The following is a 19,301-nucleotide window of genomic DNA, read 5'->3' on the forward strand; positions in this document are numbered from 1 at the left end:
GAAGCTGAAAAAAGGGCCTTGTAGATTTGATGGACCCAAATTTTAGTAAAGACATGATTTTATTTTTTAAATCACCAAATACAGATTACATTTTGAACATCCCACTCAGCTGCCACAGGGAGACAGTACTAGGGATTTAGAGTCTTTCCACCTCTGGCTCTCAACCTCCAGTGTGCGTCAGAATCGCCTAAGGAGCTTTCAGAAGGTTGGGACCCAGGCGTCTCCCCAGACAGTTAAACCAGTCTCCTAGGGAGGCGCCTGGGCACCAGCTTGCCTTCTGCAGGTGATTCTGATGTTCAGTGAAGATTGAGAACCATTGAATAGGCCTTTTGATAGAAGCGGGTGTTAAATATGACCTTGACTTGTAAGTTTAGGCCACTGGGTCAGAGACTTTGCTGCATTCGGGTCACCTTGGGAGCATTAAAAAAAAAAAATCCCAGCGCCCAGGTCACCCAAATACCAGTCAGTCAGCTTGCTTGGGTTGGGGCATCGGTACTTTTTAAAGATCCCCAGGCATTTCCAGTGTACAGTGGAGTTTGGGAAGTACTTGTTTAGGCTCTTCTAAAATAGATATTCTCTTTCAGACTTTTATTTTTGTTCACTCTGTTTTTTATCTATAGGAGCTGAATGCCAAAGCGGCTTCTCTCTTTGAAACAAATGATGAGCACTCTGTAACAGAGGGTATTAATGTGATGAATGAGTTGATCATTCCCTGCATTCACCTTATCATTAATAACGACATCTCCAAGGATGACTTGGATGCCATTGAGATCATGAGAAACCACTGGTGCTCTTACCTCGGGCAAGATATTGCAGGTGTGCTGTTGTTGCCACTTCCAGTAATTTCTAAGGCCCTTGAGAATTCTAGAAGTTGCAGTGGACTCAGTTTGTAGTACCGGTTGTCAAACCATTTTAAGGCACTGGAATCCCCTAGAATATACAAGAGTCAAAAGTACATCTACTCTATTGAAACAAGGAATGGGAGCCTGCACCCCTGTCCTTCTTAGCCTCCCCTTACCTCCTCTGGGGCTGCTGAATCACCTCCACAGCCAGCCAGCCAGCTCTGTTTGAAATAAGTCACTGCTCTCCAGGAATGTCAGACTGCTCTTACTTTTTCGTCTGCCGAAATCTGAACTTTAATTTTATAGTTTAAAAATAAAAATCTTATTTATGCAGCTTGATTACCTGTTGGTGCCGTAATCAAATTTTCCTGTGACTTGAAGTTGCAAGACATAAACATATTATTAACTATGATGCCTTCAAGGTTAACAAATTAGTAAATGAAACATCTGTGCATGTCCAAAGCATTTTGGAGAGGGAGCCTAAAACTAGGTATTTTTAGGTGAGTTTGATAGATTTAGAAAGTTGCTACGTATCCTAATACGAATCCTCTTTGTTAGTTTCTCACTGATGTAGAGATATTCTGTTGACTTGTTAAAGTTCATAATATTTATTGAAAAATTCTATAATAATTAGTAGCTATGAATTTTGTTTTAATGTCTTCAGTTTTTACTTAGACCATGTGTGATACATAGCTTTACATAATGCCGTGTACACACTAGTATATTTTAATTACTTGAAGGAAAAGAGCAGCATTTTATTTACGGCAATAGTATATTTACGGTACATTATATTTATGGTACTTTCTCAAATTTTAAAGGATGATTGATTGGAAGACGTGTCCATAATGAAGTGAATATATAGTGTTATTCTGCCACACGTCACATGGCTTAAAACAGTGACCTAAAACTTTGGTATATTTGGCAAATAGGTCTTTGCTACTGGTTTGGCCTGAAGGAATCATCATTTGTCATTAGCTGACCAGAACAATGCTTTAACCTTTCAGGTTGGGTGATGGCTGTATGAAAGACCGTCTCCTATCATTGCAGACTTAGTTTTTACTCAGAGATTTATTTAGCTGTATAGTAACCATCCATTTTTCCTCCACAGAAAATCTGCAGCTGTGCTTAGGGGAGTTTCTACCCAGACTTCTAGATCCTTCTGCAGAAATCATTGTCTTAAAGGAGCCTCCGACTATTCGACCCAATTCGCCCTATGACCTTTGTAGCAGGTTTGCAGCTGTCATGGAGTCAATTCAAGGGGTGTCAACTGTGACAGTGAAATAAGCCCCCACGTGTTCAAATCCCATCCTGGTCTTTGGTTGACTGCCTGTTGCACAGAAGTCTGTTGTCACAGTGTTTACCTTGGGAAGGGGATTAGGTGGAAAAGTAAGATTCAGATCCAGACCCCAACCATACTGTGTATGTAAAGAAGGATTGAAAATAAAATTGCACTTTTTAGGTACAGAATCATAAAAGCGATTTCACTAAAAAAGGCAGGAACCAGTGTATTAAGGTATTGATTTATGGCAGAAGACCTGAAATGCCTCTTGTACCTACAGGCGTGCTTGGGCTTTTCTAAGCCTCTTGACACTTTTAAAATTATCCTTCAGGCATAAGTGTTTTTGACAGCAGAGTAGAAGGGTGATTCATCAGAACCTGAACCATATGAACAGCTACTAGTTATTTTATCAAATACAGATGACATTAAAAAATTCTTAACTGCAAGAGAGGAGAAGCATACACCTTGCCTGGCTCTTGACAGGAGATGACAAGATAGGTTGTTGATGAACCACTACCCTTTCACACGTGGGTAGAACATAAGGTCATGCATGTGGCAGTAAGATGTTCAAAAGTCAAAAGAAAGCTGCCTCTCCTTCCTTTCTTCTCTCTCTTTTACTTTATATTTTTAAATAAACCAGAAAACCTCATACTCAGTCCTGAGTGAAAGAAAGGAAGGCATTAAGGACGTCAGACGGAGTAACAACATTGTGAAACTTGACTAAAGATCACGTTTTCATAGTTAACCATTTAGGTAAAAATTTCTAGTGTCTGAAAATTGTCAAAACCCATGTCTAAGGCTGCTGCTGGCCCAGAAGAACATTTTGATGCCCCTCCCCTTTTTTGCTTCTAAAAAATAAGGGATGTGGGTTTGTAAAAAGAAAAAAAAAATCTATATATATATGTATATGTAGAGAGAGAAATATCCCCTCTTGATAATTTTTAAAAGGCTCCAAATTGGGTATCCAAATTTTAAGATTAATGAGGGAATCGTGGGAGGGAAAAACACTTACTACAACAATGCAGATTTTATAAATGTGCAATAAAAGTATTTGTTTTACCTTTGGTATGCAGTATGGCCTTTATTTAAATATATATTTTCTGTTTTGGAAATGGATGGACTCAATAAGCGTTTCTCACGTTTCAGTTTTTCTTCTTGAAAAGAGAAATGCAGATTAGAGCATTGAGAAGCTTGATGGGGATGAAAGGCAGTGGTCACTTCTTGAGCAGCACCTAGTGGTGACTGATCTCTTTTCATCTCATTTGCTAGTTGTATTGCATGTAAGTGTATCCACTTTGTAATTTTTCTGATTTAGAAGGCAAAAAAATTATTTTCTTGAAACCAAATTCTTATATTTTGGTTAAATTAATGGTTAGGCCGTCTTTTACAGATATTCAGGGGTGCTTTTGTGTTTTAAAGCTCACTGCAAAGATCTGTTTCATGGGAAATTAATCACTTTTCTTACCCATTGATTACCTTTTACTATTTAAAATTCTAGGCAGTAGCACCATTTGCCTTCTGCTTTTAAATACCTGTCATTACTGATTACTGTGCACAGTTATATAACAACCCTGGGATGAAAATGGGGACTGTGGTTTGTCCAAGGTCATAGGTGTCCTAAGTAGTGGAGCCAGGACACTAACCCTTGGTGTGTCTCACTTCATAGCCTGTGCTATATTAACAACTGCTTGACTGCCCTTGGGAGTCTTGTAAAATCTTTTGCTTTGTACCTTTCCACATTAGTTATTTCCTGATGAGCTTTTGAGAACCTGTAGTTGGTGAAGAAAGGAACAGCTGTACATCTGTAGTGTTGGATTCACTCAGACCACCATGGCGGGTACTGGTGCTGCCTTAGGTACAGCTTAGTTTCTTTCAGGGTCAGCAAACTGTCTCAAGCTAAGAGTGGCTTTACTTATTTAAAGGGTTGTGAAAAAGAAGGATGAGGGGAAGGGATGTTGGGGGTGGGGTGGGAGAAAGAACCAGTGTGACCCTTAACCAGAAGTGATTTCAAGAGTTTGGGCAGGGTACTTGACCTCAGCATAAATTCCCTGGAGACTGGGTTTAGCCTTTCCCTGGTTAACTGGAATTGGCAATCCTTTTCCATTTGGATTTGTTAATTAGCTCTTTCAAGAAGTATGGAGCATATAAACTCATTGTTATCCTACCCACTTCAAGAAAGAGGTGTGAAGTGGATACATAGAACAATTTAAATAATGAATGAAGAAGAGGCAAGGGTTGAATGAAGGGCTGGGATGTAGCAGGGGTAGGATAGAAGGGAGAATTAACTGCAGCTGTAGTTTACTCATTTTCCTTGCTCGGTTTATTATATCTCATTGAATGAATATACCTTACAATTTATTATGCTAATTGTCATTTGAGTGTTTCCAGTTTTTGGTTGCTACCCATAATGCTACCAGGAACATTCATGTACATGTCTTTTGATGCGCCCAAGAATGCGTTTCTGTTGGTATGTAATTCTGAGTGGAATTACTGGGTCCTTAGAATATATGGGTCATAGGAATAGGTAGATGTATCTTTATTAGGTTCTACCAAACAGTTTTCCGAAGCAGTTATACCAATTTAAACTCCTACCAGCAGTTTATAAGAGTTCCAGTTGCCCCATATCCTTGTCAAGATTTGATTTTGTCAGTATTTTTAATATAGCCATTCTGGTAGACATGTGATGATATCATTTTGATTTGCACTTCCCTGTGTCAGCTGAAGAAAAATGCACAACCTACAAGTTGCAAGTTATGTTTTATTTAGGGACCTTACTGAGGACTGTGGCCCTGGAGGCATCCTCTCAGATAGCTCTGAGGAACTGTTCCAAAGAGGTAAGGGAGGGAAAAACATGTAGTTGAACATTAAAAGACTGCTACTAATCTCAAAAACACCAGACATTTCAAGTTAATGATTTTAGTGCTTTTCTACCTATGAGAAGATGCGAGCCTCATTGAAATGATTCCTTAGATATGTACTTTAACCATCTAGGGCCAGTATCCTGTTTTTCTCTGTCCTGAATTCCCCTCAGGGTGCACCATCAGGGCTGGCTGCAGTGGCTGATGGCTTGATGGTAGGCAACATTCCTTTTTTTCCTGGGATGGCAGGCAACATTCCTTTGTCCACATCTGTGTCCTAAGGATGTCCAGCATCTCTTAATATACTTATTGGCCTTTGGCTATTCTGTTTTTTGAAATACGTATATAAGTCTTTTGCCCACTTTTTTTTTTCTTTTCCTTAGTGATTTATAGGAGTTTTTTGAAAATATAGTCCAGTTATGGAAGCTTTTTTGGTTATATGCATTGCCTATATCTTCTCCCACTCTGGCCTTTCATTTGATGTCTTTGGGTGAAAACAAGTTTTTAATGTTAAGGTTGTCTAGTTTATCAGTCTTTTCCTTCATGGTTAGTGCTACTGTGCCCTATTGAGGAAATTATTTCCAAGGTCATAAAGATATTCTGTGTTATCTTCCAGAAGTTTCACTGTTTTACCCTTCACATTTAGTGGACTGACCCTCACCATTTATTGAAAACATTTTGTGTTTCCCAGTGCTATGCCTTTGTCATAAGGTGTCTACGTAGGGTTCTGCTTCTGGGCTCTTTTGTCTGTTCTATCGGCCTGTTGGTCTGCTTGTACCAATATCACATTGTCCTAATTAGTGTAGCTTTATAAGTCTTGATATCTGGTACAATAAATTGTCCAGTTTGGGACATCTTCAATATCATCTTGGCTATTCTTGATTTTTTTATATTTCCATATAAACTTTAGAATCAGTTTGTCAATTTCACACATGCATACACAAATCTCCAGGGATTTTGATGTGGTTTATAGTGACTATAGATAATTTGAAGAGAATTGACATCTGATCTATGAACATTGTGTATACTGTTTATTTAGGTTTTCCTCAGTTCCTGTATAAAGGTCTTCCACCTCTTTCATAAGATTTATTCCTGGATCTTTGATGTTTTTCAACCTATTGTAAATGCTGTGATTTTTTTAAATTCCATTTTTAATTGTTTGTTGCTGACATCTGGAAACAAATGGATGTTTTTATATCAAGCCTGTAAGTTTATTAATTCCAATAGTTTATCAGGTTTTTTTTAGGTCTTCTGTATACACTATGTTATCTGTGAATGATGACTATTATTTCAAGTCCTTACAACGTTTCTTTTTCTTGACTGGTCACACTAGGACCTCTGGTATAATGCTGAATAGAAGTGGTGATAGTGGGTGTCATTATCCCCCCCCCATATCAGGGAGAATGTTTTCAGTATTTCACCATACTGTAGGCTTTTTATAAATTCCGTTTATTAGATAAAGAAAGATTCCTTTTATTCTGAGTTTGAGTTTTTTTAAAATTATGAATGGGTGTTGAAATTTATCAAATGCTTTTTCTTTATCTATTGAAATGATTACATGGGTCTTTTCCTTTACTCTGTTCATGTGTGAATTACATTTAGTAATTTTAAACCAACCATGTTGCCAGAAGAAACTGAATTTGATTGTGATATATTTTTTATATGCATATGGAATTTTTTCATATTCTATTTAGGACTTTTGCGTGTATATTCATGAGAGAGATTGGCCTTTAATTTTCTTTTCTTGTAATGTTCTTATCAAAGTTTTGCTGTAGATTATTCTGGCCTTATTGCATGAGTTGGGATGTTCTCTCAATTTCTATGCTCTGAAAGAGTTTGTATAAGATAGGATTCCTTAATTTCTGGCAGAATTCATTGTTGAAGCCATCTGATCCCAGAGTTGTTTTTTTGTGTGTTTTGAAAAGATGCTTTTAATTATAGATTCAGCTTCTTTTATACATTTAGGGTTTTCAGACTTTTGGTTACTCCTTGTGTCAGTTTTGGAAAATTATTAGAAATTCGTCCAAAAAAAGAGAAATATGTCCATTTTGTCTAAAATTTAAAATTTACTTGGCAAAACGTTTATAATAACGCCTTGTGTGTGTGTGTGTGTGTGTGTGTGTGTGTGTGTGTGTGTGTGTTTAATGGCTCCAGGAGCTTAGTAATGTCCCCCTTTTCATTACTGATACTGGGTGACACGTATCTTCTTTTCTTTTTGGTTAGTATTTCCAGAGGTTTATTGGTCTTTTCAAACAACTTTATTTTGTTTTTATTTATTTTTCTCTTGTGTAAGTTTTTTCCTGCCTTTTTATTTATTTATTTTTGGCCATGCCATGAGGCTTGTGGGATCTTAGTTCCCCGACCAGGGATCAAACCCGTGTCCCCTGTAGTGGAAGCACAGAGTGTAACCACTGGACCTCCAGGGAATTCCCTTTTCTACCTTTTTAATTCAGAGCTCTTCAGCAGTGATTCCTAACCCTGGTCACCAATCCAGAATCAGCTGTCACTTTAAAAATCCCGGTTGCCAAGGCCTCAACCCTGCAGGTATGGACTAATTAGACTTCCCTGGACCCCAGATGCTTTTATGCTTGGAAAGCATCACAGGTGATTCTGATAAACATACAGTCACAGCTTAGAACTACTTCTTCATAGAACTTCCATGCCTACTAGTAAGGTGGCTTTTACATTGTCCTCAACACACTGAGTTCTGTGGTTTCATAAAGTCTGTAGAATCTTCTGCAATGATAGTTTACCGGCTTTTATGCTTTCTGAATTAATGTATTATAACTTTGGTGTATTCCTCATGTTGTGAAGCTCAACTCTGATGGAGATATAGAAAAATATATTTTTTTCTGTGTAATTAACCTTTCTTTTAATTACCATAAACACATCAGTTCCTTAAAGTTCGCTCACAGGCTCAGCATCTCAGCTATTCAGTCATTACACTGCTTTTCCCTGAACCTTTAAAACAATTATCCACATTCTCTTAGGCTATTAAACACTAAATTGACATAGTAATCTACTACACATCAGAGTGGAACTGCCTTAAGAGATTTTCAGGGCACTTTCATGTCCTCCTCCTTTCAGCCCTCTTGTTTGCTGCATTGCCCAATAGGCTGCTGGCTAGTTTACCTGATTCCACAACCTCCTTGTTGTGTATAACTGATTGGCCATTTACAGACAAGTGAATGGGTCTTACAAGGTAGAGACCTGGTCTCCTCCCTTCTCAGATAAGATAAGCCTGGATTGTTCCTGCTATGAGGAAGACAAGAAATTGTGACATTAAGCAATGAAGCAGGAATATTAACTTTGAGTAGGAGAAGGGGACAGAAACCTTCTAAAGAATCTAGGTGACTTGGGTGACGAAGAGCAGCCCCCACTCGACACAACTAGAGAAAGCCCGCACACAGCAGCGAAGACCCAGTGCAGACAAAGACAAAGTAAATTAAAAAAAAGAATTTAGGTCACTTGGAATTGATAAGCTGCTACCTAGGTACTGAGGGATTGCCAAGAGTGTGTGCTGGTCCTTGTATTAATCATGTTCATGGAGGTATGACCAGTTTTCTATCTAGAGCCCTAACGGTGGGCTAGAGGTATCACTCATGCCAAAGATGGTCTTCCCAAATGAGCATTTAGATTTTAACAGTAAGGATGGAACCCCCAATGATGACAGGAGTAGCATCATCATTCACTAAGTCATCTTGACCGTCTCTACTTAGGGAATAACCAGACCTCACTCATGAGGTGAACAGTTTTACAGCTTTCCTGATTTATAAACTACTGCTGAATCAGTGTGTCTCATGAAGATGTAGTTCATGGAAAGAATATTGGCATCGTTAGCTAACAACTGAGTTCCAATACTGGCTAAACCTACTTTCCTGGTCTATAAAACCAAAAAATCCTTAACCTTGCTGTTATGTTCTAAGGGTTAAAAGAAACAATAGATGCAGCAATGACTTGGTATAAAGTATTGTTAGCTGCAGGTCTCGTGTGGAAATGTCTTGTGGGGCAAGGTCTTTAAGGCTTCTCCTTGGCCTATGTAGGGCTCACAGGTGGATGCTAAATAACTGGGACGTAATGTAGACATCCAGGGTGCTGTAGGTCTCTGGCAAGCGGATGTGATCATATTTTAGCCAGTCTGACTGGAAGAGAGATGCTGAAGGGATCTGGGCCTATGCTGGATAGAAAAATTACAGTATCTCCTGTCGGATTCTTTTCTTGCTTTGGGTATATTTTTTCTTTAATCATTTTATTGAATGGCCTAAACTTGATAGGGAACAGTGAGTCAATAGCTTTCTTTTTGTTTCCATGGCTACCTTCCAGTATGATCCTTTGGCTGTCCTTTCCCTGAGAACTTGATTGCCCCGTTTGAGTATGAAAAGAATAATTTTCATGTATTATAGCGTCTGGACCAGTCTAGATCAAAAGTTCACTCTCATCCATTTGCTTCAGTGCTTCTCCCCTCATCTTAGTCCAGGCCTCAGCCTGAAGTTCGGGGCTAGCAGTAAGGAAGGAGCCGTGGGATGTTTTTCTACTCCCCTGCTCCGTTCCCCTCCTAACCCCCAGCTCTGGCAGCCCTAGAGCCTGGGGGAGGAGAGTTTATAGCAGAAGAAGGCAAAGGACAGTGTTTATTTTTTTGTTTGTTTGGTTGGTTGGGTTTTTTGTTGTTTTTTTTTTTTTGCGGTACGCGGGCCTCTCAGTGCTGTGGCCTCTCCTGTTGCGGAGCACATGCTCCGGACACGCAGGCTCAACGGCCATGGCTCATGGGCCCAGCCGCTCCGTGGCATGTGGGATCTTCCCGGACCCGGGCACGAACCCGTGTCCCCCTGCATCGGCAGGTGGACTCTCAACCACTGCGCCACCAGGGAAGCCCCAGTGTTTACTTTTTAAAGAAATAGCTTTGTTTCTAATACACTCTTGTTCTTTGTTATGGCAAGAATCCAGTTACTAGCTCTTGGGTGGGGTATTTTATGGGTTCTTCAGAGAGCTCTGTAGAAAACTTCCAGATCATTCCCTGATATGGCTTTTGGACTTCCTGGCTGGCCTCTTCCAGTCCCTCTCAGCTCCTGCTCTAGTCATTCACACCGTCCAGCAGCGCTCTAGGACAGTGTCACCCAGACTGCCTGCCCAGCACCCATCTGGGCTACAGAAAGCTTACCATCCTTGCCCCAGTAAAAGGCAGAAGGGCGGGTGCTGCCACTCTGCCCCACTCGAGCCAGCCCCCTGCTGCAGGCTGCTCCGGTGGTGGTCAGGCACCCTCCTCTGTGCCTCCATAGCCCAGGAGTGTCTGCAGCTCAGCACAGGTGTGATGGGTGTGTTTCAGATACCCATCTTCCCTGCTGGGAACTGCTCCATCTGTGAGTGGTTCTTCTGAGGTCCATCTCCACCCCACTCCTCACAGGGAAGGGTAGAGACACCACAGTCCTCCCAACTGTTACGAACTCCCTTCCGGGAAGCCTCCCTAGTGAGTCTGGGTGTTTCTCTCATGTAGGTGTTGGGTGTGAAGGCTGACCACCAGTTTGGTTACTTCTTAGCAGCAGTGGGGTGAGCCCCTGTCTTTAGAATCCAGGGCATGTATCACCCATGGGATTTGGCTTTGAGGCACTATTCAAAATTCTGGGCAACAACAAAACAGTCTGTACACATACTATAAATGTGGCAAGGTAGCAAGAACAACTGGCTTAAAAAAATAAATCCATCAGTTAGTAGAGTAGAATGTGATCCCAGCTTCTTTCAGTTCCATATCAGAGGCCAGTGACTGCAAACATTTCCCTAACTCTGAGTTTTGTATTATCCTAACCCTCCCTGGCTGCTAAGACACACGTCTCCTGTCCAGAAGCCCATAAAACTATTTCTTACTTTCCTCCCATCCCAAAATGTGTCTAACCCTTGGGACTTTTCCCTTAGAGCTAGTCTCAGAGGCTCAGAAGGGTAACAGATGAATGTTTTGATACGGACCTTCTGGAATGCCTTCTCTGCTAATGATGAAATGTTCAGACCCAAAGGAAGGCCGGTGGAGAAGACAGCACCGAACATATCAAATTCTAACTGCATCACGTTTGGCGAGTCCCCGGGTTATTTTCTTACAATGCTTTGCACATAATAAAAGCTTTTGCCTTGAAACATCGATTGATTGATGTCCCTTTCTGTTCCTAATACATATGACAACACACCTCTCCATGTGTAACCACAATAAAGAAATGTTTTTGATGTTAATTTGCCACAAATGCATGAGAAAAGGCTGAACTGAAGCTAAGATTTAATTAGTTCTATTTTTATTTCTCATTATTTTCCCTACAATGCAGGTAGATAAAAACAGTGGCAGTTTTTGGTGAAAAGCATCTTATTCCTCAGACTCTTTCTATAAAAGTAGCTTCTGGCCAGAATGCAGATCACCTTTCCTTCAGGGGATGACATGCTATTGACTGCTTGGGAATCAATCAACAGTCCCTGCCCCACCCCTATCGTTTTAAAAAATGCCTTTGGGGACTTCCTTGGCGGTCCTGTGGGTAAGACTCCGAGCTCCCAATGCAGGGGGCCCGGGTTCAATCCCTGGTCCAGGAACTAGATTCCACATGCATGCTGAAACTAAGTAGTCCACATGCTGCAACTAAAAGATCCTGCGTGCCACAAGTAAGACCTGCCACAGCCAAAATAATAAGTAAATATTAAAAAAATGCAGACCTTGGGGGGCTTCCCTGGTGGCGCAATGGTTGAGAGTCCACCTGCCGATGCAGGGGACACGGGTTCGTGCCCCAGTCCGGGAAGATCCCACATGCCGCGGAGCGGCTGGGCCCGTGAGCCATGGCCGGTGAGCCTGCGCGTCCGGAGCCTGTGCTCCACAACGGGAGAGGCCACAGCAGTGAGAGGCCCGCGTAATGCAAAAAAAAAAAAAAAAAGTGCAGAGCTTTAAAAAATTTTTTTCAATGCCTTTGTGTCCTTTATAAAGGAGAGTTAGGAAAACAGGCTATTTTTTTTCTTAATAAACCTTTAGTTTGTGTCCAGTTTCCTTGCAGAGGAAGCCATAATCACATGCTGATGAAAAATGCCATCAGCACCTGCACACATGGGATTAGGATGAGGGCTGCAGGTCACCAGCAGGACCAGGTGAGCCACCTGGCAACAAAGATCCTGTTTAGACCTCAACAAACGCACGGAGCACAAGATTTTTCTTTTAGGTCTTTGGTTTTTTCTTCTGCTTGGGTGCTAGTTTTTCCTTTGGTCTGGTAGATTGTCTCAGTCACCCATCCCCATGAAGCAACAGGATGGGGTGGGTGACAAAAGCCTGCCATGGCATCCAAGCCTTGGATTCAAGTCTCATCCAGCTAATTACTCACCGTGGGCATGTTGCCTAAATTCTTCATTTTCTCATTAGCAAAACAAATAACATCTGTTCTCCCAATCTCAAAAAAAAAAAAAAACCCTCAATATAACAGTAAATAAAACACAAGATATGTGAAAGTGCGTTGTCATCTCTTAAACCCTACATAACTGTGTGGTAGGGATATGGCCCAGGGACAAGGTGTTAGGAAAGGTGGAGCAGGCTACTGTTTCGGTCAGCTGACCTCCTGTTCCTGGCCTCATGCTTGGCTTCCCTTGGTTCTGAGAACAGAGACAACATGCTCCTTCCTACTTCACCAGCCTTGTCTTTTACTTTTTTCTCTCTCTGTCTAGAATTGCTATCCATCATTTAGCTTGTAGGCAGTTATCATTCCCTTAGGGTACCCGCTCATTTAACCTGACTAGGTTAAATTGTTCCTATTGCATGATCTTATAGAACCATGTACCTTTCAGGATTTGTAAAGTTTGTTACAACTACAATTAGCATTAATGTGATTTCCCATTAATATTTGTCTCCCCTAATTGCCTATATGAGGGGCAGGGATACATTTTGTCCTACTGTTTTATTCCTGGTTGCTAGCACAATGCCTAGCACATGGTAGGTGCTCAATAAATATTTGTTCAAAGAGTGAATAAACGGCCAGATGGATGAATAACAAAATGAGTCCTTCTTGTAGATCCTATGGGATCCAAGGATCACTCTTGGATATTTGAGCTTCACCCCTGAATGAAACTTGGCCTAAAGATCCTTGAAACATAATCAAGAAGGGGTAGTTGATAAAATGGGCATTGGAACCAGAGAAGGCCGGAATACAAATTTGATGCAAACTGCTCTTTTATACTCAAAAATTTATTTACCTCAGAGTCATTTGGATTTGTGTATGTCAAGTGGACATATACAAAAGGACATACTGGGAAAGGAACTTTCTGGAGAAACTGTGACTCCTAGAGGATGCTATTCTGGGTGAGAAGGTAACTGAGTCAGGTGCTGAAGACGAAGTTGCACCTGAGCAGACTCATTTCCTCAGGAAAAAAAAAGAAGGGAACTGGTCTGGGCTGTGCCGGCAAACTTGTTTATTCTTGTGTTGGTGTGTGCACATTCTGTGGTGGCTACCTCAAGATGCCAGGGCTATGCCAATGTTGTTTAATTGAGAAGGAGAGGCATCTGAGCACAAGCAGTACAGCCTCAAGGCAAAGCACAGTACCAGCGTGTGGAGGGAGGGAGCTCCTCAGTCCTGTGAGCAAAAGGTGCCTCTGAACTTGGAAAAGGGACATATCTGGGGACACTGGGAACCATCACCCTTAGTTGTTCTCCTGTGGGAATTGTCAACGGGGTCAGTGGTGACTCTCAACTGATTAAGGCAGTGGGAGGCAGATGGTAGCCAGAGGATCAGGGTGGACACGCAGGGTAGTTTCAGCTGATGAGCAGGTTTTTGAGCAAGCGGGAGGCTCCTCCTTGAGGACTTGCAGAAATGCCTGAGGAAGACCTGGCCCAGGCGGTCAGGAAGCAAAGGAACTTGGGTCATTGTTGTGAAAAGGACTTTACTGGTTGCCACAGCCTAGGTAGTTCTGCTGACATTTAGGTTAAAATTTAAGGGATTTATAATGTGATTTTGCATATGGTAAAAGACATTTCCGAGTAGCTGATAATTCTCTCCACATGTACGCCCACATTGGGCAGTCCTTGGGTACAGCCACAAGGACTGATATATTGTGAAGCTCCCTTTCAAATCATGCACCCGAGACTGAAAATGAACCCAAGGAGGGTCCCTGTCCTGAGGTGATATAATATCACCAATAATTCATTTTCATTTGCAAAGGCATATCTTTAGCTTTTCTGTCTTCATATCCAGTAGACTAGGTTTTCTAGGTTGAACGCTATTTTGTAATATGTTTTCCCTAGTAATAAAAGAATCAAGTATATAATTAATGTTATGAGTTTAAAAGTATTTTATGTAAATAAAATCTAAATCAGATAAACATGTCTTTAGAAACTGTGCCTTGATTTTTCATTCTGAAATTAGGATCACCATATCACCAAGATAGTCAAATTCTTGAACAAATGAGACAGTGACTACCACCTCTAAAATGAGGCAAGCAAATATAGAGTGATGGAGGATAAGGAAGAGAGAGGATTCTCCTGACATTCCTCTGTTCCATAGATTTCTTGGCAAAGCTTGTCCTAGATGAACAGGATCCTAGGTCTTGGCATTAGGTGGAACGAGCGATCGAACTTCTCCGCTGGAGCACAGGATGGTGGGGCTGCTGTAGGGACAGCCATCTGGACAGAGGGCACATCTTCTTTTCCCAGGCAGGCCGAGGAGATAAGGAGTAACCCACCAAGGGCCAGGAAAACACCAGCAGCCCAGCCCAGCTAGAGGGCATCTCCAAACTCCCACCAAGGCACAATCTCAGGGACGCTGTCATCCCAGAAGTCTTGGATTGTGGCGCAGGCCACCCAGGAGACTGGAAAGAGGGGAGTGGCCAAAGCTGATGCCTCCAAAGTCCCTCCCAGGAGGCAAAGCCACCTCTGGAATACCCATCTGATCCTTGAAACCGGAAGCATTGGGCCCCAAAACCAGAGAGCAGAAGCCCCAGTAGTCCCAGCCCATGGGAGGCTACCATGAGGATGCGGGATGCCTGGAGCTCCAGGGGCAGAGACGAGAAGGACTCAAAGGCCTTACACACAGTGGTAACTTCCTCTTGATCTACGCAGACCTCCCAAAGTCCTATGATCCAGGTCTCCATTTCGTTCAGCTCCAGACTGAGAGTTTTCCATTGGGGCAGGACGGTGGTGACACATGAACAGACCCAGCCAAGCAGAGAGAGGAGCAGTCCCCCAAGCTGGGCTTTCCCACGGAAACTCCAGGCCATGGTTGCTCCCACCACAAAGGAAAGGCAGAAAGGAAAGGAGGACAGGCGGCTTGGTGACTGGTCAGCAGGCAGGACTTCTGGGGAGCTGAGTGGAGTCCACTCAGCAACTGAGGCAGGTGCCAGGAACTTGGCAAACTTTGGGTTTAGAGGGTGTGCCCAAGATTGGATGTGGGTGTGGATTCTGGGGGAGGGTCCCATGAGAGGCAAAAAAGCCAGACAGTAAGCCATCAATACATATTTGATGAGTGAATTCATACGCTTAAATCACTCCCCAGTTCCGAGAAGACAAGAATGATGTTCTGGGAATATACATTGATGTAATCTTTCTGGAGGGTAACATGGCTTCATGTTTTACACTTTTAAATATCTGCATACTTTGACCCAGCACCCTACGTCCAAGAACTTACCTTAATTTACTGTGAATATATACCAATATTTATGAAAATATCCACTGAACTAGTGTTAATAATTATATATTATTATGTACAATTTAGGCAGCTGTTTTAAATTGATGTAGAAGAAATTTTAATGACATGAAAAATGCTTTTGAGGCTTCCCTGGTGGCGCAGTGGTTGAGAGTCCGCCTGCCGATGCAGGGGACACGGGTTCGTGCCCCGGTCCGGGAAGATCCCACATGCCGCGGAGCGGCTGGGCCCGTGAGCCATGGCCGCTGAGCCTGCGCGTCCAGAGCCTGTGCTCTGCAACGGGAGAGGCCACGGCAGTGAGAGGCCCACGTATGGCAGAAAAAAAAAAAAAAAAAAAATGCTTTTGATACGTTGTTAAGTGAGAAAAGCAGTGACCAAACAGTATATAGAGTATATAGAATGCAGTTTCACTTTCACAAAAAAGCGCATATATCTGTATCTATGTGTGTGTATCTACCACAACATGTTAACCATGGTTATTTTACTGGAAGGATTATGGATAGTTCTTATTTTCTTTTGTTTTTGTCTTGTGCTTGTCTATGTATTTTATACATTTTTACAAATTTATCATTTAGTATTTTTGTAAACAGAAGAAAAAAATTCCCAAATCCAAGGAACCTATCCAGACCCAGAATATACCAGGAGGAAAAGCCCTTCCTCCCCAGTCCCCTGCTGCTGCTGGGACAACAGCTATAAATAGATGGTAGTCACACCAGCTTCCATTCCTATTTGTTGCTGCTGCCAAGAGGCAGGTTCCGACAGGAAAGGCAATAATTTGCATTTACTGAGTGAGGCTAAATACCAGACTTTTGGCCAGATTCTTTTTTTTTTTTTAACATCTTTATTGGAGTATAATTGCTTTACAATGGTGTGTTAGTTTCTGCTTTATAACAAAGTGAATCAGTTATACATATACATATGTTCCCATATCTCTTCCCTCTTGCGTCTCTCTCCCTCCCACCCTCCCTATCCCACCCCTCTAGGTGGTCACAAAGCACTGAGCTGATCTCCCTGTGCTATGCGGCTGCTTCCCACTAGCTATCTATTTTACGTTTGGTAGTGTACATATGTCCATGCCACTCTCTCACTTTGTCACAGCTTATCCTTCCCCCTCCCCATATCCTCAAGTCCATTCTCTAGTAGGTCTATGTCTTTATTTCCATCTTACCCCTAGGTTCTTCATGACCTTTTTTTTTTTCTTAGATTCCATATATATGTGTTAGCATACTGTATTTGTTTTTCTCTTTCTGACTTACTTCACTCTGTATGACAGACTCTAGGTCCGTCCACCTCACTACAAATATCTCAATTTCGTTTCTTTTTATGGCTGAGTAATATTCCATTGTATATACGTGCCACATCTTCTTTATCCATTCACCTGTTGATGGACACTTAGGTTGCTTCCATGTCCTGGCTATTGTAAATAGAGCTGCAGTGAACATTGTTGTAATGACTCTTTTTGAATTATGGTTTTCTCAGGGTATATGCCCAGTAGTGGGATTGCTGGGTTGTATGGTAATTCTATTTTCAGTTTTTTAAGGAACCTCCATACTGTTCTCCATTTATAAGCAGCTCATGCAGCTCAATAGCAAAAAAACAAACAACCCAATCCAAAAATGGGCAGAAGACCTAAACAGACATTTCTCCAAAGAAGATATACAGACTTCCAACAAACACATGAAAGAATGCTCAACATCATTAATCATTAGAGAAATGCAAATCAAAACTACAATGAGATATCATCTCACACCGGTCAGAATGGCCATCATCAAAAAATATAGAAACAATAAATGCTGGAGAGGGTGTGGAGAAAAGGGAACACTCTTGCACTGTTGGTGGGAATGTAAATTGGCTAGATTCTTTATCCTTATTTAATTTTCACACCACCGCTGTGAGATACATGTCAGGTAACTTGCCAAGGTGCACCAGCTGGCAAGCAACAGATCCAACTCCTGAGCCAGGAGGCTCGGACTGTGACGTTTCCTATTCTTGTCTCCAGCACCAGAACAGAGATGCCTCCTGCGCTGCGCCTGCCCACTGGTGACACAGCATGCAGGCATGGGCTCCTCTTTATGGCAAAATATGGAAGAAAATTGGGATTTATTATATTGAAGACATAGATGTTGACCGATGTATTCTCCTGTACATATTTTAACCTACTGATTGCCCTGTGGTACACTACGATGTGAAAAAGGGACATGGGATAGTCAGCAAGGAGGAAGCGTCTGAAAAAGCAGTATCTTGACTTTACCCAAATGACGTCTCAACAACTAAGCGGCCTGATTAGCTTATCAGTCTTGTAGGGGTGGAAGGAGGTGAGCAGAAACTTCTGGAATGCCTTTTTTCTTTCATGTTTTATTATAGAAAATTTCAAACACATACGAAAGGAGAGCAAATGGTATAAAGAAATCTGATGTACTATCACCCAGCTTCAGAAATTATCCACTCATACCAATCTGTTTTCACCCATACCTGCATCCACCACTCCCCCTCCCTCCCTTAATCCTATCTTGAAGCAAATGGGATGCTCTTTTAAATTGTAGGCTCCTTCTGCTGCTTTTATAACAAGCGCATGTTCTAATCAAAACGATGGCAAAATATTATGCATCTCTGGAAAGTGTCTGCTTGTACTATATCCATCCAGATTTGTGTCTGTTACTTAGCTTCCTGAATCCAGGCATGCCACATGTGTGTGAGACATGATTGGTCAGGAGGAATCCTTTCAGACATTGTTCCTTATTTCTTCGGCTTTTCTTCAGAGCCCTTTCTTGGTAATTTATGAAAATCTGTGAGTCAGGAGAGATACAAACCACAATAAGCGTGGAATATGAAGGAGGTCAGATTAGTGAGGGAAAACAGAACCCATTCATTTGTTAATTTCTTTTTTAAATTTTAATTTATTTTTTATTGAAGTATACTTGATTTACAATGTTGTGTTAGTTTCTGGTGTACAGCAAAGTGATTCAGGTTTATATCTACCTATATATATATATATATATATATAAATATATATATATATATAAATTCTTTTCCATTATAGTTTATTACAAGATATTGAATATAGTTCCCTGTGCTATACAGTAGGTGCTTGTTGTTTATCTGTTTTATACACAGTTTGTATCTGCTAAACCCAAACTCCTAATTTTTCCCTCCATAGCTTTCCCCTTTGGTAACCATAAGTTTGTTTTCTATCTCTGTGAGTTTGTTTCTCTCTTGTAAATAAGTTCATTTGTAACATTTTTTTAGATTCCACATATAATTGATATCATATGATATTTGTCTTTGTCTGACTTACTTCACTCAGTATGATAATCTCTAGGTCCATCCATGTTGCTGCAAAAGGCATTATTTCATTCCTTTTTATGGCTTTTTATCCCACTGTGTGTGTGTGTGTGTGTGTGTATATATATATATATATATATATATATATATATATATATATATATATATATATATATATCTCACATCTTCTTTATCCGTTCATCTGTCAGTGGGCATTTAGGTTGCTTCTATGTCTTGACTATTGTAAATAGTGCTGCTGCGAACATTGGAGTGCATATACCTTTTCGTATATTAGTGTTTTCTCCAGATATATGCCTAGGAGTGGGATTGCTGGATCATATGGTAACTCTAGTTTTAGTTTTTTAAGGAACCTCCATACTGTTCTCCATAGTGGCTGCAC

General features: G+C 41.2%; 2 protein-coding genes across 7 annotated transcripts in view; one reads left to right on the plus strand and one right to left on the minus strand.

The window, feature by feature from the left end:
• Positions 1–3,187, plus strand: part of USP28 (ubiquitin specific peptidase 28) — a 56,904-nt gene extending 53,717 nt beyond the window's left edge. For all 6 annotated transcript variants that reach the window (XM_060017936.1, XM_060017933.1, XM_069540913.1 and 3 more), the window contains 2 exons: positions 621–816; positions 1,951–3,187. In XM_060017936.1, the coding sequence (XP_059873919.1) occupies positions 621–816; positions 1,951–2,126 (372 nt within the window). In that variant the 3' untranslated portion in view covers positions 2,127–3,187. The remainder of the gene's footprint in view (positions 1–620; positions 817–1,950) is intronic.
• Positions 3,188–14,502: 11,315 nt separating this feature from the next.
• CLDN25 (claudin 25) lies at positions 14,503–15,194 on the minus strand. The gene is given in 2 exon segments (XM_060017165.1): positions 14,503–14,873; positions 14,876–15,194. Coding segments are annotated over 2 exon segments (690 nt in total).
• Positions 15,195–19,301: the final 4,107 nt, after the last annotated feature.

The sequence above is a fragment of the Delphinus delphis genome, chromosome 8 (assembly GCF_949987515.2).
Source record: "Delphinus delphis chromosome 8, mDelDel1.2, whole genome shotgun sequence".
Taxonomy (NCBI): Eukaryota; Metazoa; Chordata; class Mammalia; order Artiodactyla; family Delphinidae; genus Delphinus; species Delphinus delphis.